At 39.8% G+C, this 27,874-nt stretch overlaps 2 protein-coding genes and 2 long non-coding RNA genes across 7 annotated transcripts in view; 2 read left to right on the top strand and 2 right to left on the bottom strand.

Annotated features, from left to right (window-relative positions):
• The first annotated feature begins 2,196 nt into the window (after positions 1–2,196).
• LOC117231576 lies at positions 2,197–3,272 on the top strand. The gene is made up of 2 exons (XM_033490139.1): positions 2,197–2,586; positions 2,704–3,272. The coding sequence occupies exons 1-2, from the start codon at positions 2,519–2,521 to the stop codon at positions 2,975–2,977; spliced, it is 342 nt and encodes a 113-aa protein (XP_033346030.1). The 5' UTR covers positions 2,197–2,518; the 3' UTR covers positions 2,978–3,272.
• Positions 3,273–9,599: 6,327 nt separating this feature from the next.
• Positions 9,600–10,444, bottom strand: LOC117231661. Its single transcript, XR_004493010.1, has 2 exons — positions 9,940–10,444; positions 9,600–9,865 (listed from the first exon to the last, which is right to left on the bottom strand). It is a non-coding gene; the product is annotated as an uncharacterized LOC117231661 (long non-coding RNA).
• A 2,564-nt stretch (positions 10,445–13,008) lies between these two features.
• On the top strand, positions 13,009–27,121 carry LOC117231578. Of its 2 annotated transcripts, none has more exons than XR_004492996.1 (3): positions 13,009–13,319; positions 19,400–19,757; positions 27,031–27,121. It is a non-coding gene; the product is annotated as an uncharacterized LOC117231578 (long non-coding RNA). The 2 variants fall into 2 exon arrangements; XR_004492997.1 differs by having other exon boundaries at positions 19,400–19,761; positions 27,031–27,120.
• LOC117231577 (homeotic protein distal-less) overlaps positions 19,784–27,874 on the bottom strand; it is a 94,587-nt gene continuing 86,496 nt past the window's right edge. For all 3 annotated transcript variants that reach the window (XM_033490140.1, XM_033490142.1, XM_033490141.1), the window contains exons 3-5: positions 27,062–27,233; positions 25,432–25,744; positions 19,784–23,822 (exon numbers count right to left, since the gene is read on the bottom strand). In XM_033490140.1, the coding sequence (XP_033346031.1) occupies positions 23,804–23,822; positions 25,432–25,744; positions 27,062–27,233 (504 nt within the window). In that variant the 3' untranslated portion in view covers positions 19,784–23,803. The remainder of the gene's footprint in view (positions 23,823–25,431; positions 25,745–27,061; positions 27,234–27,874) is intronic.

The raw sequence follows: 27,874 nt of genomic DNA, 5'->3' as shown, positions 1-27,874 counted from the left end.
CACAGATCCATCTGTTGTCGATATTCAGGCTTTTCCTTTTATGCAACTAGAATAGTTCGCCAGAGGAGTTTTCGATTGGCAAATGGGTATTACGGGCTTAGGGAGTTAGCGAAAATGGAAAAGGCCAATTCAGTTCATTCTTCGGGTTCGCCGCTCCGCGAACGACAAGGAGCATCTAGTTCACGATTCAATGGACCGTGAAGTCTGTGACATGGACCAAGTGGAATTTTCGGTCAGTGTGTTTCTTACAAAAGGCCGCAAAAAGTCCGCAAAAAGGCTGCAACGATCCGCTGTGAGAAAGGAAAGGGAACAGAATGGCTCAACGACGGGATTTGAAGCGTTCAATGATGCTGATTCGTGATCGCTGATCGGGAACATCGATTTTGACAGGGTAGGAAAGTGGTAAACAAAGCGACAGATGATTTACAATTTCGTACAGTTTCTTAAAGTTTTATTAATATTAATAATAATCGAAGGTAAGCTGCAGTTTCTTTATTTGCAGAATTTATTATATTTTAAGTTACAAATAGTACATAGATTTCTTAACACATTCACTGCTATTAGTGCGTGTGGTGTACCGATTAAATACAGGCAAATTATCGCTCAAAATAAAGAAATTTCTGATAGAGCGAAGAATGTAACTGTAGGGACAGGTGAGTGTGTTTCAGTAACAGGAAGTGTGTCAGAGGGGTAACATTTATTATATATTTTTTACTTATACCATTAGAAACAGAAGAGACTCTTATTTATATACATAGAAGCTTGCATATTCTTTCTTCTAAAGGGACTTAAGCTTCTAATTATATTTTATATTACATTTGTAATTTAATATCTCACAATTCTTTATCATTATTCGAATTTCATTCTTATTTTCAACCCTTAACTATACATCTCCGTATCTTTACGCGTAGCCTTTTAGATTATCTAACATTTTATTTACTAAATCGTATGTCATAAGAGTTAGTCCAATATATCTATTAGATAGTTTAAGGTTTCTTACAACTGTTCGAACTTCTTCGTCTCTAGTTAACGCTTTCACAATCCTCGAACTGGCACGGTCTAGTCTATAATATCTCGCGACAATGTTGCCTAACCCCCTGAAACATGGGTTGACACTCGCAGCGAGACGCAAATTAATTATCATGCATTGATAACAACGTGTTACAAGAACAGACAATCGGGGACCAACGGTGTCTCCGAAATCTCACGGGGTTCATTCACGGCGTCGTGGAAAGAGCGAGGGCTATCTATGAAATTAGCGGGGGTTCGGCTTTAACCCTCCCCATGGATGGATAAGGGGGGTTGAGCATTAGCGATTATACGCACCGCGGAGTCCATACATCGGGTGTCTCCGTGTGGAACTAAACAGACAAAATGGCCACACTACGGCTCACCCTCGATTCCGTTTTCCTTTTACGAGCCACAGTGGCCGTCTCTTTTCATCCTTTCTCCCTTCCTACGAGTTTCTCCTTTTTACCTACAAGGCATTACCACGACAAGGAAGAGGCGAGTCACGAGATTTTCGAAAGTGCTCTCTCGCCTCTTTTCCTATCTCTGTATGCAGTCGCGTCTGTGGAAAGCGTACTGCACGCTCCATCAACGTGTGGTATTTCTCCTCTGTTGCATTTTACATCTCGATATCGTCGTAAGATCTATCGAAAGGCGCATTATTTGCATTTTACTGATGTGAATGGAATAGTAGCGGGAGATGGATGATTAAATTACCCGGAGAGGGGTTGCTATTTTTCCTGAGATTATCTCGACCGATTATCTACTGCAATAATGTTCAATAACGTGATATTACTTGGGCAAAGTCGAGAGCTGTGTGCAATGTTTTTATCAGTTTTATGCGATTCAAAGATTGCCAAGTGTCGAAGGAAATCCGGTAATGAAATTAGAAAAGAAAAACTTCTTACGTTGGTTCTTCTAATCTGGTTGTTGAAATGATTTACAAAGTTTACAGTCGCGTACAAGACTCGTGAAGTCGACATAGTGTCCTTTCTAGTGGATTTCCTAGTTGACTGCTTTCCAAATATTAAAGATTATAACGTAAAACGTACTCGATAAGAACATTAGAAAACGGAACTTTACCTCAATTTTATTGATTCATTTGATTGATCGCAAAATAGATGCTAGTAATCTATTCCCTATCTTTCTTCTTTAATTTCTTTTATTCTTACATTTATTTTTACAAAATCAGCTTTTGAGCGAAAGGCGTGCCCATAAACACGAAGCAGATACATGAAAATATTCTAAAACGTGTACACATTTACAGTCCATAAAATATTAGGTACGTAAATTAATTCTTACATCTTAAACGAAACTGATTTAATCCATGCAAACAGGAAACATCAGACTTCAAATCAATTCTTATATAGTTATACACAAATGATAAATATTTGAAATTAAAACACAAATGTTTAAACGCGAGCTCTTTTGTTGGTAGCTCTCTTCCATCGCGTCTTCGCTTCGTTGCTCTCGCAAAATCACGTTTCAAAGGAGCGACGGGTCCATCAAAATGGGGACATATGTTGGTCGACGGTCCAGAAGAATGTCCCGAATGGGCCCTTGTCACGGCGTGTTGCGGTATGCATCGACAAACGAAAGCAGCTTCCCGCGGCGGCTAGGATCGGTGTCATCCCCTTAAGTGGGGACAATGGGGCCAAATCCGATTTTCGAAATGATCGCGTTAAACGTGCCCAGGGATTTACGGAGGGCGGATGCGCTTCTCAATAACGGATGTTTACCGGTCCCAATGGAAAGGGATTACTCCGTGCATATCCATTGCACGGGGAAGAGTGTGCTCCGACGAACTCCCGCGGCGCCAAAGAGGGGATGCTCGAAAGTCCGCGCTGCAGGGTGCATGAGGCGTGATCTTGTGCAGTTCTTGGGATACCTTCTCCATCGAGCTGCAATTTCAACATACATAATAAAATTAGAGCAACCACTAATTATCTCACATGAATTTTTCTTCTAAAATAATCCTGTCGTGGCGGAGGTTTTAAGAATTCTGTCATCGTTGCGGTATATATTGAACGATATATAGGGATTTTTATTTATACTCTGGGCTCAATTTTTGAATTAAACTTACAAAGTTAGGGAGAATGTTTACTTTTGTTAATGTAGATGGAATTTATAATTGTCAAAAAAAATACAAATATTTATTCGTTATGGGCTGATTGTCATACCACTCATTTCGATTGGAACGTAAGAAACGAACAGTTATATGAATCAATACAATAGTTAAATAAACAGCGGTCAGTTGAATAAACTAATGCAATTTCTTCATTGGATGCGTGGTTTGTAATATTCATCGCAAATATCGAAGTATATATTGAATTGCATCTATATCTGTGTAATGAATTATATGAAAGTTATTTTTGGGTTATTTTTGGAAATGTTTATGAAAAGAATTTTACGTCTATCTGTTAAATTAACCACGACCTTCGCGATCTTAAAAAGTTATTTGATATTTAATATACAGATACTTGACGATATTTTGAGATCTTTCTTCCAGTAACGGAAGAAATTCACTCATTCCGTAATATTAGAATCTTCAAGTAGCAATACAAAACAAGATTATAATCGTAACATGTATTATTTTTGTAAAGCAAATATAAATATAAGAACTATGCTACAGTTACTTAAATTAAAAATTCCGCTTCGTTTTATGTCGTAGTTGAAGGAAAGGTAAAAATCGAGCGAATTCCCGATTAGCATCCCGAGCAGTTCTTTGAAACAATAAGAAATACTACTTAGATGAGAAAGAATAGAAGTTCACTAAATTCGTATAGAATCCCGTGATATTTTACACTGTCGATAACGTTGGACGATTAACCGATTCCCTAACCACCCTTTCGTCGTTCGAGTTCGAGAGAATATCGACCCAGCTCGTACTGGATGTCAGGAAGTTCATTCAGAAATTAAGACAACCAGCGTACGGCCTTTGCCGCGGCGACTTTAATTGTGGCTAATTGTTACGAAGGTCGGAAGCGGCCTGTAAAGACGCAAACCCACGCAATTGATGGTCACACCACGCGATAATACTGGGTGATCGAATAGTAACGAGTTACCGCGAGTCGCGTCTTGATTACTAGGTACGTAAAACGAGTTCGTATTTAAAAGTGATCCGTGTATCGGCGATTCGTAAGTGTTATTTTCATCCTTGAACGTGGTCCCGTACCATAATTCTCTATCGGACAACGAAACGTGTAAAAGAAGGAATATCGTTCGTAAACACGTCGAAAATATCAATCAACGATAATTTACGTCTCTGGTAAAGCACGCCGAGTCTTTGTAATTACTTCATCGGGTTCTGGAATTCTAATCCATCATTGTCAGCCAGTTTGTCCTCTTAGTCCATGCTCGATACACTAAGGAAATCGATTATAATAAAAGAGCCCACGGGTAAACGCATCAACACACAGATTCATATGTATATGTATAGTTAATGTTCGGAATAACAACGCGCAGTCTATGGAAAAGAGAAAAAAGGATGGTAGTTGCGTAAGAGATGAAATCACAGGAGACGGTTTTCCCGAGAACGAGCGGATTTTTCTCAAGAATCTAACAAGGACACGGTTACTTAACGCCTCATCGATCGACTTTTCCATGCTAGTTCTACACGTGGTCGAATAAGACGGACGAGTGCAGGAAATTTCGTGACCATTTTTCATTTGGTCAGACAGGGGAGAGGGTAGGGACAGGCAAAGAAACGAATGGCAGGCACGAGTATGAGAAGGAATGCGAAGGGAAAAATTCTAGCGTGCATTCTGCTGCACACATCGTACGTATTCGTTCGTCTTCTTTTACTCTCACCTCTATCCCACGTTACCGAAGGAACTCGCGAGGTCTTTCAAGGTTGCTGCTTGGCTTTTCGTGCCAGCCACGCAGACGCAATTTGCCTTTCGGCCATTGTCATTTCTGCACGATACGCTCGTACATGGCATCTCGTGCGTCTGTATCACCGCGTTTCCTTCTTTTCTTCAGCTCGGCCAGTGGATTCTGACTTTTAGGAATGTTGTTCGACTGTTGTCGATATTCTTGTACGTCCGCCAGCGACGTAAATTTAACCCTACCGTGCTCGACTTTCATTTCAGTATTTTAACAAGTTAAATCTCCTGTTTCGCAAAACTAGTCTGAATTTCGGTGCATCGTATCTTATCTACAAATAGAGCAGAACAAATTTTCTATTGTTATCGTATTCGTGTTAGAAAAGAAACTTAGCGCGGAGCTTGGAATAATTCATCTTTCACACATCATACGTTATTTGGGCTTGCTCAGGGATCAAATAAATAACATTTATTCTCATAAGCAAATAACCATATTAAGTTCAATGAAAACACTGTTACGAGAGAAGTACAATAATACAAATTCTCTTTGCCTTTAGCGCCGTTTTGTCAGTGTTAGTAAAGAATGTCAATTCGTGGTATGTTAAGTAACACTGTTACTTCTGTCAAGGAGATAGAAAATCATTTTCCTCGTTTCCACAGTTAATTTCATTCAGAGAATATATACGATTCCGTTTAATGGATTATTTTCTTTGAACTTCCAATTCCATTATGTTTCCTCTGCCACAAACTCGAACTTCATTTTACACTTGTAATTCTGATGAAATCATAAAGGACAACACAAAAGCGTTCATTGAGAAAACGATGGAAGAAGGAAATCGAGGAAACCGAAAGTGTTCCATTCGATACCCATTGATATAGTAGTTTATTCGAATACCCTTTCTAGAGTCTTTCTATCGAAAATGCTTTGCAACAATGCCAATCAACGGTCGCCCTAACGACGAGCATTTAGTTGCACGGTCACGAAGGTGATTCCGTGGAATCTCGGCTAACTGATAACCAACCTGGCAAGAGCAAAATGCGTGGCGCGATGTCAGGCAACGAGGAAGGGAAGTAGAGAAGAAGATTCGCCGTGTTATTAAACTGGTCGATCATCTAATTACGCTCGACTTGCGGTCGTCCTCGTTAGATCGCGATACGAAATAACGGAAAGCAAACTGACGAGACAATCACCCTCTTGAACTTCTCGACTGTGTACGTCTTGCAACAAGAAAACCATAGAGAAAGCAAAGATGCAATCGCTGGAAATGAAGAGAGGGATATAAAGTAGTCGAAGAGGAATAGTTGAAACCGGACGAGTTTCACGATTCTCGTTCGCATTTAGAGCGAGCAAAGGCAAGAATTGTAACATAACAGGCTGGGGCAAATTTTATTTGAAACAAGAACAAAAAGATAGCTGTTTGATATTAATGAATCGTTCCAAAATCGTCTAAAATAGAATCGATGAAAGTAAAACGTCTTCAAATAATTTTCTATTTTAGTCAATTTTTTTCAAATTTAATATTAATTTGAGTGTTAAATAGCGTATTGTGTATACATTTACGCCATAAGTAATATAGCCGCTATAGTATTTGTTGTTAAAACTATTTTCATTTCGATCACCTTTGAGTAATATTTGTCAAAATATGTGTACATCTAGGACAGTCGATAATATTGAAACAACAGAATTAAAAACTATTTGAATTATCGCTTCAAGAAACACATTACACTTCGAAAGAAAATTCCAAACAAAGTTATTTCGTTCTATAACTAAGTAATGGGAAATTTAATCGTTCATTTTTCAAACATTTTACTCGAACAACGTCCAAGTCTGGAATATTTATAATGAGAATGACCAATAAGATAACGTGGATGGATGGTGCAGCAGGCGCGACTCCAGCTTGCGCTCAGGTATAAGCTGATGGGATTCTGGGATTCATTAGCGTAATTAACGGGTCCTCATTAAGCGTATTATGGTATGAACGGATCGTCGTTACTAGCAGAGTCATCGAGTTTGCTTTCTGCAAACGGAACCACGCATCAATTACATTCGAGTCGCGTGCGCTACTCTCGTTTTCGCTGTGTGCTGTTTTACGTTTGTCCTTCCCCATTAGCTTGGATCCTGTGAAAAGAAGCTTGCGCGCTGTTTTGTAGCAATTAACCCTTTCGAGATATGCCGAATTTAATGCCTCCGCGTGTTCCTACCACTTTAATGAATTTCCGACAACTGAATATTAAACATTGTCCCGTCTTCGGTCGCGTTCCTCGTATTTCGAGAAACACGCTGCCACGTTCCCGGTATTTATTGGGATAATGAAATAAGAGGAATCATCCGTGGGATCGTTTTTTATTTTGATAAGGTAATAACCGCGAGCTTCGTTCCCTTGTTTGGTCGAGCATGTCGAAATGAGCTCGACAAAACACGCGTAATGGCGCTCGTGTGTGACGGGAATTTTAATTACGAGCGTGACCAGTATTTGATACACTTTCAGTATATGTATACAAGTATTTTTGTACGCTAGATACTAATTGCAGAAAAAGAAATTGGCTACATTCTTCTATTTTTAATTATATCGAATGTAATTCTTTTTTGTTTAATTTTTTTTAATTAATGCTTCATTCGATACTACGCATTAATTTTGCTTGCTTCGATAGATTTTTAATGCTATAATTTTCCGGCGTAATGAAATTCGGAACTCATCTACTTCTTTAAATTATTAGATTCCATAGAATCATAGAATGATTCCAAACATCCGATGAATAACCACTTACATTTTTCGCTTCATATTCCAAAAACGATATAGAAACAAACTTTAACCAACATTAGACACGAGGGCACGACAAATAAAAAAACAACAGTATAACTATCCCTATAAACTATAGAAGATTTTGCAATAAATGGGAAACATCCCCAAATAGGAGCCACGAATTTCGTCAAATTCTTTTGTCATAGCACATTAATAAGCTCAAAGCCGCGCTAATCTCCTTGCCCTCCAAATTCGAAAATAACAGCTTGTGAAATAAAACGCGCGATGCGTGTGCCGTAACACAAAGGTCGAAGGGCGCGGCGTAGAAGAGGGTTGACGCGTGCCACCCGAACCCTGAAATCGGAGTCGATGATAGGTTAAAACGGTGATCCGCCGCCGTATACTTCCGACAGTTTTGTTATCATGGTGGTACAAGGGAGATGCTCGTACGGCCTGTGGACATACGAACGTTAATGCCCGATTCACTGATAGTATCGGTGTTTATACAACACGTTTTACGTCCAGGCAGCCTGACGGCATTATCTTGCATAGTCTTATAGGCTTGACCGGGTGTATCGAATGTAAACCATTTGTACGAAGTTTCAAAGGATATCGCGAGATAGGGGTACGAGGCAACACGTGTAACGTATACTTGTTATAAAACTCTTGGATACCAGATGTTGGTGACGGTATGTTGCAGACGTGTTTTTATTGATTCTGGTAATGAATCTTATTTGTAAAGATATCGACACCTTTTGAACAGGTATTTCGAAGGGAAGATGATGGTATTCGATCCTGTTAACTTTCTGTATTTTTAAAACTAGTAATCTATAATATATTTTCTAGAATAAATATAGTAGGCACGATTGATTATAATTGTGTCTCAATATAAACTGAACGTTTGTTTTAATGAAAATACATTGTTTACATTCGAAACCCGATATCTATCAGTTTGATGTGTACGATAGCCAGGTGTTTTCATTGAAATCAGATAAGTTGGAAAATAAAAGACGATTGAATTATTTTAACACTAGAACTACCGATGGCTGTAAGATACCTGTATACGTATAAAACTTATATGGCTCGTAGAAATCAAAATGAAGGATACTCGAAGAATCGTTCAACGCAACGAAGGCCCTTGTTCCTAAATTTTAATAAAGATTACTCGAATCTCCAAAATACACCGTGATAGGTCTATAAAATTTCTATTGAAAGATACGAATGAATCATTTGGATTAAGAGTCGAGTTAAAGAAAAACGTTCATAGACGTTGGAGGAAAAAAGTTGAAAACATTTCTGATAGGCGTGGCGCGAGAGAGGGTGTCGCCAGGAATATTTTAGAAATTAATGTCAATACGAACGACGATATCCAATTACACCGGAAGCACCCGGTACAAGAGGCCGACTTACAGTCTGGGGTTGCAGGCGAAACCGAAAGAAAGAGAAAGGACAGAAAGAGAAAGGAGGGAGGAATGTCAGGGTGAAAAAAACTTACTGTGGGGGGTGGAGGAGGGGGGAGTGAGCACCAAGTCCTCCCACATTGTAAAGTACCCCTGCATTCTAACACCGGTCGGCTTTTTCATCGCGCACGCTTTTTTTTTCTCTTTTTTAACCCTCCTCTCGATCGCGATTGTGTCCGAGACACCGGGGGCGTGAACTCGCCGATGCCGGCACTGGCCTCGAGGCGTTTTTCGCATTTACAAGCGCCCCGAAGAACCGTTGGTGCTCGCGAATAGTCCAGCTGGCGACTCGCTCAAGGAGATTTGTGAGTTTGCGTTTCAACAGGCTATGTACGTGCGTTTTACGCGCGGATACGGTTGAATATTTCGTACTTAATGGAAGAACATGAGTTTTGCTCGTAAAGGTAGCTGACAATTTCTGTGAGGATGCGCACATAAAAAGGAAAGCGACATTAAATATTCTGACGGGTTTTTGTATCTTCTATTTCTCATTTTCTTTATATATATAAGAATAAGGAAAGATAAAAAAGATAAGAATAAAAAAGAAGTATAATCATACATGATACTTTAATTACGTTGCTCAACGCCATTTATTACATACGCTTTTCAGTTCTATTTCTTGAATACATCTTTCACTCCTATTTCTTATCTCTGCTTATAATTCCGCTTATCAAACCTATTTATTATTTCCGTTTATCAAACCTGTGGTTTAATTTATTTTTTTACTGTTGTTTTTCAACACCGGTTTTTTGTTTCTGTTATCTCAACTTTATACAGCTGTTTGTTTTTAATTGCATTTAATTACTGTTTTATAATCCTCTATTAATACCTATAACATTTTATAAGGAATGACGAAGCTTTTTTACAGATTAAAGTTCGAAATTAAACACATGATATCTTTACTTGCGAGGTTCTGCTTTATTTTGCTCATTCTATCCGTTAGAACATATTGATTGATATAATAGCTTCAATGAAATATTATTTTGGACTAGATGATTCTCCGCATGAAATAATAGACCTCGCCGATGATTTCTTCGATTGTGCGACAGCAATTGCTCGCTAAAAAATAATAAAGGAGACAGAATTACACATAATTGTCTTATCCGATGTTTCCTTCCTTTGATTTGATTCACAAAAAAAAAAAAAGTGCGGCGACTTGCCTAACTTTCTCGATCAATTATTCAATGCATAATCGTGCGTTCGCTTTCCTTTCCTTTTTCCTTTGAACCCACGTACGATTTTCAATCGTCCAACCTTCGATAGCTCTAGCTGGAGCAAGAGAGACTCTTAGGGTGCTTCTTTGAAGTCTATAGAACAACTCAAACCAATGTGTTCACTTCACGACTTCAAACCTTTCGAATTTGTTCGTGGAATCGGCAATCTACGACCACCATATGTACTCGTAACGTTCATTGTTATGGATATTATTTATTTTCTCGTTTATATCTAGACGCTTCATCAAGGATGAAGCAACCGGTAAATTGTAATATAAAAACAAGTTAATTGTCATTTTAGAAAAATTCTAACAATTCTTTTATACACCGTTACGATAAAAAGAGATCTCAAGAAAATATGAATAAGAAATTATACGGATGGCGCAAATGTCCAAGAACAAGGAAATTTCAAGACCACCTCGAGAACGTACGGCACGTTCTCCTCACGGTTGAATAATACATGAAATGTTGCCTTTCTTAACGTCGTTCGCGGTCGTGCGACAAAAGAAGTATCGACAAAAGAGTGGCCCTCGGTATATAGACTCATACGTTCAAGCCTCTTGAAACATGCATGAAAAACAAACAGATGCATCCGTCAATCTGACACTGCTAATTTATATATCGCTCGATTCCCTACGATCCTATAAAAGGGTTAAATTGGAGCAGGAGAGTAAGTGGAACGATGAAAGGAAATGAAGGAAATTTTGGCTCTTAGCTCATCGAGCAGCCGATAATTCTGTCCCTGTTCGTCGACGAGATAAGGATCTAAGATTACCGCGGTCCTGTTAACGTCAGATTAGTGTCACCAGCCCTTTTCTAAAGTGACCCCACTCGACGAGAGTGGGTCAGAGGGTCGGACGCGCGCCCGCTGTCCAATGGCTTTTAAATTCACTCGGCTATACGACTACCGTCCCGCTGGATAAACGTTCCTTCAAATCTGTTTATTTTTGCGTGGCTTTACTCGACAGGTAGCTCCTCCGAGTCTACCTTTTCCCAAAGCAGCGTGCCTTTAAAAGAGGACTCAGGAAGCCATCCTTTTGGTCTCCTCATCCTAATCCCCTTAACCCTTCTTAACGTCCCGGAATAAAGGAAGACGTAGACAGATCGGTTCAGCTCACTTGACTTTTTTTGGAAGGAGCCTGCGAACGTGTTTCTGCACTTCCATCTGACTTACATACGAATTTCTAGGGTGGATTTTTTATTTGGAGAATTTAGCTTTTTAACGAGACTCGAAGATTTTTTAATTACAGGAATTTGAGATTTTGTTTAATAGTGCCTCTAAATTGCATCCAATCTCAGAAATAGTAGATAGTTAATTTATAATGGATGTGAAATAGTAAAATTTGCGGGTATATTATTGTATAGATTCCTTTTTAATTGGACGGTTTAGGGGGATGACAGAATCCAAGTATTATAATCTGCAATATATGTTCGTAGATATTGAAAAATCACATGTCGATACTACTGTGAAAAAACATTTTTGCAATTTTTTTTTAAATAAGTACAGATTGCATATGAGTTTCCCACGATCAAAAGACAAACTGCTCAACTTCAGTCTCCGTAAATTTTTCCATTTCTATATCATTTTTCCATTTCATTATCTACGTACGTAATTAGTGTTCAATTTCTCAAAGACCAAATAATTTAATTTCTTATATCCATTTATCTCATTCTACCTTGCATCCATAAAAGTGAGTGGCGTAATATACCTAATCGTAAATTTAAAGATAAAAGATATATAGTTCTAACGCCATAATTTTCAACTACTTTTCAATTTATGGAATTGTTGGATGGTTAGTACATTTTTCCCAATATTTATCTAATTTTTCCAAAATGTCTATTTGTACGGTATCTTCGTTCAGCTCTTCGATTGATTTCTTTGGACTATAAGCACATAGATATACCTAGAAGAAGAACAAGCTCTCATAAATTGTAGAATTGCTACCAACAGTAGATTCGATAAAGAAGCAAAGGAGATTACGATTGAATGTATCGTGTTGTTTTATAATGCGGGAACTATAGGCTCTACGAGAATGGAAAAGCAAAAATGCACGCGACGAAGGAGTACAGGAAACAAGGAGGAGACTGAGGCTTGATACACCGGGATTAGCTCTGGCTCCTTAATGAGCGTTAATGGCACGTGATTTCTTAATCACCTTAACGATCACCATGCGCATAACTCGTCGCCGTGAACAGTGGGGATCAATAAAAACCAATTTATCCGATATACTCAGCGCGTTGTACCGATTCATCTGACATTATTTTATTTTTCGCCTTTTACCTTCCGTGACACAGCAACCATTTCTTTTTTCACGAGTAATTATTACTATGTACATTTTTGCAACACTATAATTTTTCTTGTACATCACGATAAGCAATATATTCGTATCTCTGATCTGTTCATACTGAAAATGAGATTGCCGATTTGTAATAATTTTTATGTCAACTCCCTCGCGATTTTGGATAGCTGAGATATTTCGTTATCGTAATGTCGTTTATGCAAGGCTATACAATGCATAAATAAAATATTATAGACAAAATATTTCACGTGATTTTATTAACACGCGAAATGTCTCGTTAGAAAATTTAAAATAAACAATCTATTGCGTTAGTTGGTCGCGTCATGATTATTACCATTATAATTAACGATTGTATTCAAGTCAAATTCTGTACACACACGCAGAGGTAATCGAAGAATCATAACATCGAATTTGACACGACTCCGGCATGGAACAACGGAAAATCCAAACAAACGACCACTATTTCGTGCGCATTTTCGTGCCTACCGTCTGGATGATAACATCGCGTTGTTGCGCGTCGAAATTTCGGGAATCTTAATCGCGTAGTACATAACTTTATCTCGTTGCATAATTTCGCCTAGTCCATTCGTTATTTCGTTCAAATCGCGTGTGTATTGGTAGTGATTCTGTTAATCGCGAATATTAAAAGACTAACTAGAAATCATGATCTATCTAAGATGGACCAAATTGCCTTCAACTATTATTTTCACGTCGATTTCAAAGCAATGGCCACAATTACATACGATGACTTCCTACATTCGTCATACTGGTAAGCGAGATGTAACATTATTAAACACAATACACTTTTATTTCTATCTTTAGCAAATTATTTATTATTTCGTAGATATCGGCTATCTTTGATATTCTTCCTGTGTTTTATTTACATACATACGTATCTCGAGTGACCAAGATTGTTTGAAAACTGCGTGCACTTTGAGCTCTCGGTCTCACTTTTTTCCAATTTAAAAGAAACTGCTCGTTTTGCGTTGAAGCATTTAATTGCTCCATGCATCCGGCATCCATCTTTTTCTTTTTTCATTTGTCTTGCTTCATGTTATTTAATATGTGCGAAACGTCGTCTACCCGTTTAATTTCGTATTGAATATTCATATGGGCACGGTCACACCGTTTCCAGGTATGTAATAAGCACTACCATTTCCATGTAAATTCGTCTCGGTTATTGTGTCATCTCGAAAGCGAAAACATGATGCAACAAGCGTTCCCGGCCGATTGTTAGATTATGTCAAGTTCTCGTTTTGTCGCATTTATTTGATTTACCAAGGACGCGTGCGTCTTTCTGCCACGTGGCTTCAACCCCTTGCGAGACAAACGATCCGTTGGGCGGAGTTCTGCGTTCATTTCCTTTCGACCTTTGTGCCTCTGCGCTATGCAACTTCGCCAGCTGGATGTCCAGAAGGCGACGCAACAGTTCGACGTTTAAAGCCGTTATGTTATAGTACACTAACGGCGGCGCTATGCTCTCTTTGTAAACGATTTGACAATGCTTGATATTTGATAATCCCGATCGATTATCGTTTGTTTCAGGCGTTATGAAATAGATCGGATTAAATTTAATCGAAATTATTAAGAAAGAAATGATAGAGTATTCTCGATCATCGAGTATTATCGAAGTATTATCGATTTGATATTATCGACTAAATATTATCGTAAAAATGTATGTAATGTAAAAAATACTTGTACACTTTAAAAAAAAGTAGTTAAATTTGTTATTCAGGAAATTGTAGGATCTAAGTAAAAAAAGAAATAATATAAGGAATCGCGATTCTTTTTTTATACCTACGGTATTAATATACAGATTAATGTTAATTATCTAATAAAAAAAATTGCGAAAGAAATATCACATTAACGTAACGTCGGTCCTTGATGAATCAATGTACGTCAAATTCAAGAAATAGACATTATAATTTCTTCTTTATGAATTATTATTAATGTATTGGAAGTAATATTTATACAAGGTGTTGCAGAATATGTAGCAGCTAATCGTTTAAGAAAGAAGTTTATGCAATATCCTCATTTGTAAATTAAAACGTGAGCATAGAGCGTTTAAGACGTGGAAGAAAGATGTATGAGAAATTTGAAGACGATCACCTCATTACAAATTAATGTTATACGTTAACGAAGAAAGACTAACACTCGACTATAAATTCTTTTCTTGTATAAATAAAAACAGAGTGAAGCAATTAGCGGTTCTTTTATGGACGAAATCTAACGATCCCATAATAGAATCATCTAATAAATAATTCTCAACCACATACCCATTAATATATTCTAATGAGATTTCAATAATCAATTACGCGTGTTCCCATAATCTCGAAGGTTCTGTATCATCGCAAAAGCAACACTGTCGCTTTCATTTGGTTCATAAACATCGTTTTCTCGAGCTGCGGCCTTCAAGGCCGAACTCATTGGTTTTCATCCACATAAGAGAATTATGAGATTAACGCGAACGAGGTTCGTCGAGAGAAAGATGGCAGGGGCAGCCAGAAGGTTAGGGTTGCCCGACAATGTCGCGCAAACGAGCGAGCCACCCTATGCGCGAGCCCGCCACGCCCTTCTTGCTGCGTGGAATCGCAAATTGGCACCCCAACCTGACCACCTCTTGCTTCGACCACCTCTAACTTTCCTCCCCTAACTTTTCCTCTTTTTCTGCCCGTCGTTACCCTTCCTGGTTCTCCCTTGTAGACTTTCGGTCATCGAATTCGAACTTTGATCGCGATTAATTTCACACATTGGTGCTGTTCGTGTGTCTTCGGTCGAAAATTTTATCTCATACGCGATATTGCAATTTTTTATGGATCAGCATGAGGTATTTAAATTTCCAAGTTTCTAAATTTTACACAGACCATATTCGATATTTAGATTTGTTAATTTCTTAATTTCATATTACGTTAAATTTCGAAATTTCTTCACCTTATTGCTGAATCTCTGTATCGTGATAAGCAAGTTGAAGTGGCAGAAGTTATTTAAAGTTCATAGTTCAGCCACATCCCCTTCGTAATAAAATCCACAGGACAGAGAATGGAGCGGGTTTAGATTTCTAAATATCTCAGTTTCGTATCACAAATTTGCTAGAAACTATTCTAAATCTGTATATCGCACTAATAAGGGGGAATTTGTCAAAGTTCATAGTTCAACCGCAACCCTTTTGTAATGGAATCGCCGAGAACAAAGATTGAAACGAAGGACACATTTATCAGTAGCTTGTCACCGAGGTTGTTACGATGTTACATTGTCCCAAAGACAATCTAGCGAAAGAGAATGGTCTAACAGCGATGATCCACGGTTAGATAGAAGCGACGTATGGTGGTGGAAGGAAGGGACGAAGTAATAGAATTAGTTCGACCAGACGAGGAGACCTCCTCACTTAGCTCGCTATAATACGAGGCAAGTTCCGTCACGAAGACCTTAATATCCGCCACTTCCTCCGCCTCCCACTCGTTCGTTTGTTTATTCGATATCGTCCGCCGTCTTAGCAAGTCGTGGCTTGTTCTTCCTGACCCCTGCACGATACTAATTCCTTTTCCTACTCCGTTATATCCTCTATCAACGAGTATTACACGTGTCTATACTTGTATCACGTTTATCATCGATGTTATTATCTCTTTCCTTTACCTTCGATGTCACTTGATCGACTGAATTACAATCTTAAACGATAACAACTATACGAGGCCGAACAGTTTATCTATCTGAGAAGCACATAGAGATAAGTTTAGTCATTTAAGGTGGCTGAAAAAAGTCAGGATTTGTATACCAGTAAACTTTAGAATATTAAAAATAAATTTGAGAACTATTTTTTCAATTATTATTAATAGTGACACGTGGAATAGTTTATAGTTGTCGCAATAAATATTACGATTACTTTAGAAATATTGCGAAAATAATCAAACTTTGGAACGTCTAATTTCAAGGTACTATGGATCAATATGTGGAGGATAGTTAGTACGTGAGGTTTAAAGGACGAGATTGCTCGTTGTTGAAACAGTCGAATATATTTAAAATAATAAATTAATGTACAGCCGTATACGCGAGTCGTTAGTACAAAGTATAAATCGCAGAAGAAAATCGCGGAATAAATATTCGTTAATGCACGTCGCGTAACTCGATAAATACTCGTGAGATACTCGGAGATGCTCTGTTAGATACTCGATATGTATAATACTATCCGTTCGCGATCACGTCCGTTTATTTATACTGGTCGGGGAGAAGTGGGAAAATTTGAATTCGTTTGAAAATTTTATTCGACGGTTGCATGTAGCGCCGACATTGTTTTGCCCGGATTTTGTTTATCATTATATTTCTGCGTCAAGGCTGAGTCAATGTTCCGAGGCAAAACAACAGCATGAGTCGCTCTCAACTCGCGTCGTCCTTTGACTCCTATGCCACTGCAAATAAATTATCTTTCTGAATTTTGATCCATCCTCTGGAGTTATCGAATTTCTTATTAAATTTTAGATTACTACGAGGTAACTATATTCTTCCCTTTACTTTTTTTTTTTTTTTACAAATGACTGAATTATTTCTGATATGAATTTCATTTATACTTCGCTCGACCAGAGAAATTCGACACGATTAAAATGCTAATTATCCGAAATCGAGCAATCTAGTTAGCTAGGGTGGCGCGATCTGTGGCCACGATAAGAGGGAAACTACACGAAGTCCGCGCGTTCCTCTCGCTCACCTACGTTCCGTAGAAACCAAGATGATCGTGATGCGCGATACTTAAGTTCTCGAGCACTTTAATAGTTTAATTTTCTGCTCGCCTCCTGTTTGTTCTCCATTCTAGATTCGGATCTCATCTTCGAGAATGCAATTAAAGAGGTGGAAGAAGAGAAGGGAGGCGGCTGGTAGGCCTTGAGTAATAGAATAAGGGGATGTTGAGGGAAGTTGAATTAAACGAGCTGGTTTATACAAAGGCTTGCTTCGACCGTGTTTGTCTAGAACACGATCTTCAACGCGAATTTGATTAGACGGAAGCAGTTGTTAACGATTGACGTGTATCATCTCTCCCCCTCTCGTTCTCCTCTTCGTTAGTTTAACGAACTTCGATGGCGAATAAAATTGTAATTAATCGTATTACTTTTACCGCGTTATCGCTCTATATATCCATAGAAAGGTCTAATCTCGTAGGGTCGGTTAGTTGTCGTTAATTGTGCGCTGCTATTTGTCGAATGTAAATCCGATCCGTGAAATGTGTCGCTATAAATTCATTTTATCGTGTAGATGATAAAGCGAGATACTAGGACAGAATCGAAAGGCTGGCAAAGTGGTTAACATAATGTGATAACGTGGCATACATGCAATGAACTCGTTAGACCTGATATAGGTACAGGTTAGTTCAGAATCTACGGTGTGCACCGATTGAATCTCTCGAAAATGAACCCAGCCGATCGAAACCAATCTACTGTAAATGCGTCGAGAATAAACAGATTTTCACAAGAGGACTATTATCTTTGGCGTAAATGCACAATTTTCGAGGAAAGAATGAGCCGATGAATTCTGAAATTCCAACGATCATGCTGAATAAAACAGCACGTAGTGGTAACTGGAAAAACGAAAAGAGGCAAACATCCACTCGACATAATCTTTTCGAAGGTACACCACAATGAATACCGGCGCCTTCCAGTCGAAGGCCCACAGTCGAGATCCATCGACCATTGTGTCCATTATAGGTTTTTGTCCCCCGTTTGCGAGGTTTCCCTGTGCGTCTTCTGAGACTTTATGCCGCTGCATTGTCGTGCCACGGTGGCCTATCTCTCTCCTTCTTCCTTTTCCTCGCGCTTTCTCCTCTCTTCTTTTCCTCCTTCTCTCCTCCCTTTGCTTCCCTTTTTTTTCGCTCTCTGTCTACCTTTTCACCGAGTATAAGTTTACGTTTGGAAACCGCGGCAGAGGCGCGCACACCGCATTCATCGAGACATCGGTACACCTTTTTCTGCCGGTGGTCCCGCACGGACGAGCAAGCGTAGTCGCGCGTAGCAAACGACTGAGTGCCTGCGGAACATGGCCGCTTTTGTCGGGAAGAATGGCCTTTGTCTCGAGGAAAATCAATATCCAGATAAGCGTACGATTTAATCATCGAATAGCTAATTGGCTTATTAAGCTTCGTCACGATTATTACGATCAGCCGAACGGATTATAACAGACGTCAGATCGATTCGCTCTTTCTGCAGATGGTGGACGAGTTTTGGCTTGCGACTGCTCGGACAACAGCGTCGCGAATGTAATCATTTTTCGAGATCAAGTTTTGAGCTTTGGATGATCATAAATATCAGAGAAAGAAATGCGAGCATCCTTGTTTTTATTGTTAATTTTGATACGTTTCTTGGGTTATTCACGATTATTTTCTCTTTAAATTCTTACGTTTGGTGTAGATATAGCTGAGAATCACAGTGACGTATAAGTGAGTATGTTAGAAATTAGAAGTATGTTACGCGTAATCACAATCCTCGAAAGAATTATTCGTTTAATTTGATAGTCGACCAAATTGTAATTTAATTTTATATTGCGACATATTTTTTTTTAATTTTAAAGAATATGTATCGAGGCCTTTTAAAATAATGAAAGTAAAACATTTTTCTAGAAAAGTAGTAGTATGACTCACACGAGTTATTGATTACGATTATCAGCTCGCTATATGATATAACAGTTGTAGATAAAGTTTTTCGAAAAATCCAAGACCTGCAGTAACGTTAAGGTATAGAATACATTCGATGAAATGGAATAATACTTACACGTTTATCGGATAATTCCATCAAGAATATTGTCAGGATATTATTCGAGAGAGAGATTTTTTTTTTTATCATGAAACTTGTTATTCTGTGAATTTTCCAGCTCTTCGAAGACACCGTGTAGACGCACCGAAGACACGGAATAGTTGGTGGCTTCGCTTTAAGCGAGATAGGAGTACAGTTATCCATAAAAGTAGAGCATGCGTACGCCGCCTTTAAAACGGCAGGTGGTGTCCGCTACCGGTGAACAAAGAGAAAAGGGAAAGAAACAGGAACTCGAACCTACCGTCAGGACATTGGAATCCTCCGTTCTGCAGTTGCAGTTCCTCAGAAACCATCGAATAATCGCTCCATTTACTATCTAATACGACAATTTGTGGAACATCTTTGAACGACCTCCATTTTATTGCATCTTCATCGTATTCTCGAAAACTCGAGAAATCACGAACAAGGGTAGCAGAGTAAGTACGTATATAAGTCGATGCGATTTAAATTGAATTAATTAGTTATTATTCATATTTTATACAATAGTAATCATAATTAAGGTATTTTAGTCCTCGTAGTATCTATATTCGTACAAGGGTACTCGATAAAATTGATGAATTGGGGTCTGCCGTGTTTTTATTAACCTATATGTATATAGACGATTTCTGGCTTTCTATCTCTCTCTCTCTCTTTCTTTCTCTCACAGACACTCTCTCTCGCGTTCTCTCGTATCTTTACACATCTTATCACAATATCGTATTATACACAGATTTTTTTCACTTGTTTTACGGCTTACGTGCTAACAGGGGTGGGCCCCGGTGCAATATTTACACGCACCAGAAGGGATCGATCATTTATAAATCTGTTTCACGCCGCTCGATTCGATCCCCGCTTACTTGCACCGGGACTAGTAACGCTAGTAAATTCTACGGACTCCTCTCTTCTCGTTTTCTTCGTCTCCAATATATATTTATCATTTTCTTCTCCGTTATTCCGTATGATGTTCGTCATTCCATTATATTTCTTCTCATCTCGCGCGCCTCTCTTCGTTTTCCATCGCGTTAAAGTCCGTTTCGCTCGTCCTCGGCCAACGTTCTATTATCCCGCGAACTCGACGAAAGCGTGACAAAGCTAAACTGCAACACGTTACGCTCTTGCAAGTGACCGACACACTGTCACAGGGCGCTTCCCTCTTCAACGTTCTTTTTCTCTTCCTTTTTTTCTTTTTTTTTTATTTTATTTTCTTCTTCCTTTTACCTTCTCTTTCTTTTTCTTGCCGGGATCTTGGGACGAAAAATACGCGTGGAAAAAAATTGGAATAACGGGTTACAGGATGTGTCTTTTAACGCGTTTGCGAGAATCGCCGGGCAAAACACTTTCGTCCAGTTCGCCGCGCGAATCGAATCGTTTTACGCTGTTTTTTCGCAATTCACTCGCTCTACACGCAATTTAGGAACTGAGGGAGCTTCGTCTTAAATTATACACGCACACGCCTCCTTATTGCACCGAATCTAAACGCAAGAACCGCTGTTCCGTCGCCGTTCCGCGCCTCGCAGCCTCTGCGGTCGAAATCTAACGGCACTTATTAGTACATATACACGGAGGGAATCGTTGTTCGTCATCTCTCGTCATCATCGCGCTGAATCCGGAGCCGTGATATCGCGTCCAGATCGTCGAACGACAACGACGAACACGACGAGTAAAGCCGCGACGATGGGAAACATTTCGACCAGGATAGAAGATACAAGGGGAGAGAAAACACGTCGACGCAGATCTTGCTCGTCGTCGGTCGTTTCCCTTCTCTGCTCGTTCGCTAGCTTCAGGCTACTTCTTTCTCGCGGATTTCGAGGTAACACGCGATGGCTCCAGATGTCCAGCGGCGTGAAACTGGCTTTGTACTCTGTTCCCATGTCGAGAGTTTCACGATGGGAAAGCTCGAGCGCGCTCGAGGAAATATTCTAACGGAGATCGCCGGGGAAACACGAAACACGTAACTCCGTCGGAACAAGCTCGAGACTTGTTTGTCGTTTACGTTTGTCGATCGAAAGATGAATTTTCCTTTAAACCGAAATAGGATTTGTGCATATCGATCATAAAAAGAAAACCTTCGCAGTAGAATTTGGATTCGTCGATCACAGAAAATGAGTCGTTTAAATTGAATTTGTATGTATCGATTACCAGAAGGATATCATTGACACAGAATTTGGATATATTGAACGCAAAAAATAGGTTGTTTAAGTAATCATCAGAAAAAGCGAACCATTGAATAGGATTTGGAATATCGACGATAAAAAAAGATCTATCGATTTGAAATGTAAAACGATTCAATTTAAATGTAAAAGGAAATGTAATAATATAATTTCAAGACTAAAATAGATGTCGTAGTTGAGATTGGACACCCGAGAAAGTCGAGATTTTTTCGACGTAGTTTTGTTAAAGTTTCGCGATTCCTCGAGTTCGTTCTCGGCCAGAACGGTGGCATCTCCGGAGGCGAAAAAGAAGGCAGAATGAGGAAGTAAAGGGACCGTACGAGACCGCGTTCTCATGAGACGACCATTGTTACACCGACACGCCGGAGGATTTGGGTCAGCGGTGGGGCTCACCGACCCTCCCAGTTTCCCCTAGTCGCAAACCGCAAACGTTCGTTCTCTTTTCCTGCGGTTTCGTGGCGTCTCTTTGAAAGCTAGCTATATCGTTGGCCGGTGATGGCAAAGATGGCAAAAGGGTGGAGATCTTCAGCATGGCCGACGGGAAACGGTAAAAACAGCGTAAAACCCTTTTCGTTTTCTCGATGCATCCTCTAGGTATGAGATTGAAGGTTGTTCGATGAAGAATTACGAACAGAGAGGGCGGCAGGATTTATTCCCGAAAGAAATCGAATCTTTCGAACGAACTATATGCGGGTCAGAGGAGAGAAAGATTTCACGAGATCGCGGACTGTCTCCGCGACAGATGTTTCCGCTTGATGTTCCATCGAGCCACGATGGACCCGAGACCGTGCTTTCACGAATGTTTCGTTTTTTCTTTTTCCCCTTTTTTTCACGAATTTAATGAACGCGCACTTGTCAGAACTGTCCGTCGCGTCGTCGACCGAGATAATGATTTTTTCCACTGACTGTGCACGGCCTCGGGTTTCGTGGTAAATCGCGCGTATCTCTTCGTGTCCTCCGCTCCTTTTCGGAGGAGGGTCCACCGCGTTCGGTTGCTTCATCCGGAAAGGAGGGACCGGTGATTACAGCGCGCCACCGTGATTGCCGAGATCGTTTGACTCACGAAAATGTCATTAGGATTTCATTACTTCCAACCGCCTTGAGGAACGACTGTTTCTCGACGACGAGTTTGTGCAATATTTCTTTCTTTCTCTCTCTATCTCCGTAAACCGTCTTTCTCCATCTTTCGCCCGTCTCGTCTCTGTCCGTCCTTCTTTCTGTCCCCTTTCGCGGTTACCCTTTCTGCTTCTCCGCCTTTCTGTTCTCTTCTCGCTCTGTTGCCGTTTGATCCGACGAGATCCAGCTTCCAGAGCACGAAGTGGGTCAGCCGCCTCGGTTGGGCAACTGTCACAAAGGATCGACCGATCTAACGTCATCTAACAAACAGATTGACATTTACGAAGGAAACCGAGGAATCGTTGTGAATCGTTTAGAACGCGAAACATCGTGTCTCCTCCTTCAGGTGGCGAAAACATCCTTGATCCGCGAGAACCATCCGATGGATAATTTGCCAACAGCTCGACCAAGAGCCGACCGCTATCTTGACATTTAACGAAGCGGCGGAAACTGTTCCTCATCGCTTTGTTAATCGTTTCACGATCATTGAAATTCTATCGATAATTCAGTCACTGTTAGATCGATCGATCGTCAGCTGGTTTTGCCTGGTTCCGTGCGTTCGACGACGAAGAGCGATCGGTAAGCTCGCGAGGCGAACGCGGACGATCTGCCGTCGATCTCCGATCGAGGAGATTCTATTACATCTATTCGATGATTCGTACGTCGTCGTTATCTGTCGTGCGATTTTTCGGCCGTCCTTTTTCCCTCCTCTTCGATGATTTCATTTACAGGTAAAGCATGAATGATCGTTCATCGTCGTCGATAGACGTTTCATATAAATTCCATCGACGTGAACATCGAGTCGTGCATCATTTGCGAATCGCTATTCGCGATGCATAATCGTACGTGAATTCGATTTTCTACCGAACGTTTTCGTTTCACGAAATGTTCGTTCATTCTCGTCGATGCAGGACAACTGCGTTCTTCCAACTTACTATCATCGCGATTGGTTCCCTATAGATCGCACGATCGCGACGCTTTGATTTTTCGTCGTAACGACGGACGACCAATTTGTCGTTGACCGGTCGGTGAACACGCGGCTCTCGTTAAGAGATAGAAACAATTTATTAACATCGAACGCGAAGTCCATCGCGACAGGTGCTATACGTATTCACACTTTGGGGCAGGGGCGCTGGCACGTCCGCGGTGCTACGAAGAAGCGGTTCCTCCTGAACACAGCTCGAAGGACATCTTCGTTAAACCGCCGGCCACACCCTGAAAAAATACGACAGACGAACGAGCCATTAGAACCCAGCCCTTCGTGCCACCCTACGTGGAAATAGAGGGGGAAGAATGTTTCCCGTACACGATTTCTTTGGGTCATTCGATCGAGAATATCGATAGATCAGGGAACACGATTTAATCGTTGTATCTTCTATCTGGGAGTAGATGTTGGAATTATTGCTAAATTCTCTTCATCCGGGCGTACATGTTGGAATTATAGATAAATTCTCTTGATAAGAATGTCCTTTATTTTAATTTGTATAATGCAATGCAAGGAACCGATGTGTCGTTGATATTTAAAGTTTCTATGTGTATATATATTTACGTCGGTAAATGTTACGTTCCTTTTAACTTCGTAACGCTGTAACTATATATTGAACAATGAAAGTTAGTTCAAATAATAACGATTACATGGAACAAGTTCAGTCGGGTTAGATTATTTCGGAAAAATTATTAGAAAACATAAATAACGAGTTATTTCATCAATATTTAAAATAGTCGAGAATTTAGAAATAGTTGAAACAATAATTAACGAAGAAGTATTGCAGGATTAAAGTTGCAACGGATTTTATTTACGAAAATCTTTACCCGAAAGGAATGTCACAATGAATTATGGAGGATTAATGGAACGCGTTTCCGTTAGAAACAACGGTAATATTCACCTAAATCTCCTTACTATAAATCTTCTATATATATTAATCCATAAATTAATCCATAAATTAAATAATATCTACAAGAAAGAAACTCCTAAGTCCTCATAACTCGATCCACTAAAATTTCAAACTATCCAACTTCGTCTATTATACCGTGCATTAATATCTTTCATACCCTAAATTCAGCGTCCCCATTAAAGCAACCGATCAAAATGAAATTTCATTAGCATTGTAATGAAACACTACTGTCATGATTAAATTGATCAAATTTTAGACCAATCTGAAACATGATACACTAGTATACAAATTAAAAATACAGCATCAATAGACATCTTAAGCTTCGAATAAGTATTAAACACAGTCTCACTGAATATTGAGGTTTATTTATTATAATAAAAAATTTGCTGTTCGAATACTTTCGTGATCTCTGTGGAATATAATAGTTGTACTGAATATTAGATTGTTGCAAACGTTTCTTTCGTTTCATGACATAATAGATGCGCAACAGTTTTAGTTTTATATTATTTTATTGAATTATATATGATCCATTTTGTTCTATTGGAACAATACTATTGGATCATACATAGTTCAATAAAATAACAAAAATAATAAAACAAAAAATGCGCATCTACTATTTCCTTGCGAGAGGAAAGAAACTTTTGGGATAAGCCAATATCATATAATTATTGCATATACATATTTTCGTATTAGTTTAAAACTTTACCAACATAATCACAGTAGTCGAGTCTCACAACAGTGCCGATGCAATTTCAAAATGTTTCCTACGGCACACGGTACACATCCATAAAAGATCTCTACAAATGTTGAAATACTTTCGTGAGCCTGTGTATATTATAGCACTCGTGAAATATCGTCCTGTGGACACGGTGTATCGTGATCGGTTAGTCGAACAGAGTTGTCCAATGAATGCTAGAAGTACCACTTACGTGAGTAGTCCGGGATTAGGATCCGCTTGGTACCAGGAGTACTGTGGCATGTAACCCGCGTGGTGCGGCGGCGGCGGTGGCGGCGGTGGATGGTGGCCAGGCGTATGGGGGTGATGGTGAGTGTGCGGTGGCGCGTGCGGATGCGGATGGTGCTTCATCTCGCCCGGCCAAGAGGGTGCGGGCGGGCTCTCGTTGTGCTGAGGCGACATCTCGCTTCCGGGGCTCGAACTGCCGGGGGTGTGACCCCCTGCGCCGCCTCCCATGCCACCGAGATAGCCCGTCGTCGGACTGCCCGACACGGAACTTCCGCCTCCTGAAACAGTAACGGAGAACATTCGAGATCGATCCTCCAGATATAGACTTATCTTGAACGGAACAGAACGAGGGGGTGGAACATTTCGATTCGCTGCAGCGTTCCATTGACGCGTTACGGGGATGATCCAAAGTCGTTCGGGGGTGCCGGGTGAATTGATTTATCGAGCTGCGAGGGAATATTGCGGGAGTCGATGAGGAAAGAAAGTCAGGGTTTTGCATCTTTAGAAATGGAATCGAGTTGAAAATATCGAGATTGGTGGAAGAAAGGGGTTGGTTTTAGACGATTTGATGGATGAAAATTTAGGGCTGGGGAGTGGGGATTTATTTATTGAATTAGGTTAATTAATAGTTATAGTAAATAATAGTTTATTGAATTAGGTAAAGATTGGATCGATTTATCAGACTGGGAGGAAATATTATATGATCGACAGTGAGAAGATTTGAGTTTTCACGAGAATTTGAGATTTGAGAAATTGCTTTAAATTGAGAATATCAGAGTTGGTGGAAGAAGGGGATTGGTATGTCGATGGAGATTCAGGACTGGTTTATTAAGTTATGTGGAAACTGAGAGAAGAAATCGTGGAAAGAGCGCGGTTTGGTAATTGATCGAACCAGAATATCCAGATTGACAACAGGAAGAAATTGATTTATAAGTATTTAGAAATATGAGTATTTCGCGAATCAATGTTAATTGAAATTAAAATATAACTTAGGATTTACATCGGTTCTTAGAGATGATTTCATCGAGGAAGATGTGAGAAAATACAGCGCGCTGATAATTCATTGAACCAGTTGTAATCTCGAAATCGAAGAGATATGTATGTGGATCGACAAGGTTATCGAACGGTTTTATGCCACTGGCATTACGATTCGATCTCTCTAATTGATTTATATCTTCTGAGTTGGTATTCGTGAGTAGCACTTGCATCGTGAAGAAAATTGCGGCATGGAAGTTTTTATGCCTTTCTTTCTTATCCTGATTAACGCGATCACGTATCACGCATTAAAATCATCTCGTTAAGGCGTATTTCTAAATAAACTAATCCTATAATAATACTAAATACTACTAATACTAATAATAAATAATACTAATACTAAATAATACTAATAATACTAAATATTTTTGATCTAATTAAAAGTGTATAGAAATTGCTTCCATTTTGACGTAATCGATGTCTATAATATGGAATAGTAATTAATTGGAAACATCGTGTGATACCATTATTTCCAGGGGTATTTCAATATAGCCGATCAAAATAGTGATAAACCGATTTTTTGCTCCAGATTACCGCGTAACCATTATATGCGAACACACCTCCTTGCATGAGACTTCCTGGTTGACCCGGTTGAGGGGATGGTCCTCCAGGTAGAGCGGTTCCACCGGCTAGAAGGCTGCTGTGTTGCCCTCCGCCGCCACCGCCGCCCTGCTGCGCCGCCTTCATCATCTTTTTGTATTTACTTCTTCTATTTTGAAACCAGATTTTCACCTGCAACAAAAATCCGACGAGGGAACGATCAGGTCAGGTGGAACTTGTTTCGCGAGTTGTCAGTAGCTATTGGCGAAAGAGACCGAAACGATGAGGAGAAAAACGAATGAAGAAAACGCGGCCGCGGACGAAAAAAGAAAGAAAAACGAAGAGAACCTGCGAGTCGCAGCACGAGGTTGATGTACTATTTAACGTGGACCGAGACGGTGTGTACGGCTGCGGTCGCCAGAGACCAGCAATTTTCACTGTCTCTGTTGCCGCTGTCCTTCCGTCCGTCAAACATCCGATAATTACAGAGGCCGATATGAATTTCTGCCAGTACGCACCGAGCGTAATGATACACGCTTGTTCGGCGTGGCATACATATATATTTTGCAAGAGGGACAAGCGTACATAGTGAGTCGGAGGAGAGAGGAGGAGGGGTTTTTATCGACGTTGGTACAGCGACTGGACGGATATATCGATGATGAAGGAAGGATTGTGCAGCTTTCGATCGTATTCAGCCACGTTATGAAGAATCTACATAATACCGTCGTACCGCAGTCGCGCTACTGGGTTGCAAACTGACGTCGACGAAGAAGAACGAACGAAGGAAAAAAGATGAAAAAATAAGAGAAAAAGAAGAGAGGAACTGCTCGTTT

The sequence above is a fragment of the Bombus vosnesenskii genome, unplaced genomic scaffold, assembly GCF_011952255.1.
Source record: "Bombus vosnesenskii isolate JDL3184/JDL3185 unplaced genomic scaffold, Bvos_JDL3184-5_v1.1 scf7180000013273, whole genome shotgun sequence".
NCBI lineage: Eukaryota > Metazoa > Arthropoda > Insecta > Hymenoptera > Apidae > Bombus > Bombus vosnesenskii.
The sequence above is the reverse complement of the archived record's forward strand: the minus strand, read 5'-3'. Positions and strand labels throughout refer to the sequence as shown.

Excerpts from the sequence above, each read along its gene's own strand:
- LOC117231576 (XM_033490139.1), top strand. The coding sequence starts at position 2,519 with ATGGGGACATATGTTGGTCGACGGTCCAGAAGAATGTCCCGAATGGGC. Across the intron at positions 2,587-2,703 it reads CCTTGTCACGGCGTGTTGCG|GGATTTACGGAGGGCGGATG; the intron begins GTATGCATCGAC and ends AAACGTGCCCAG.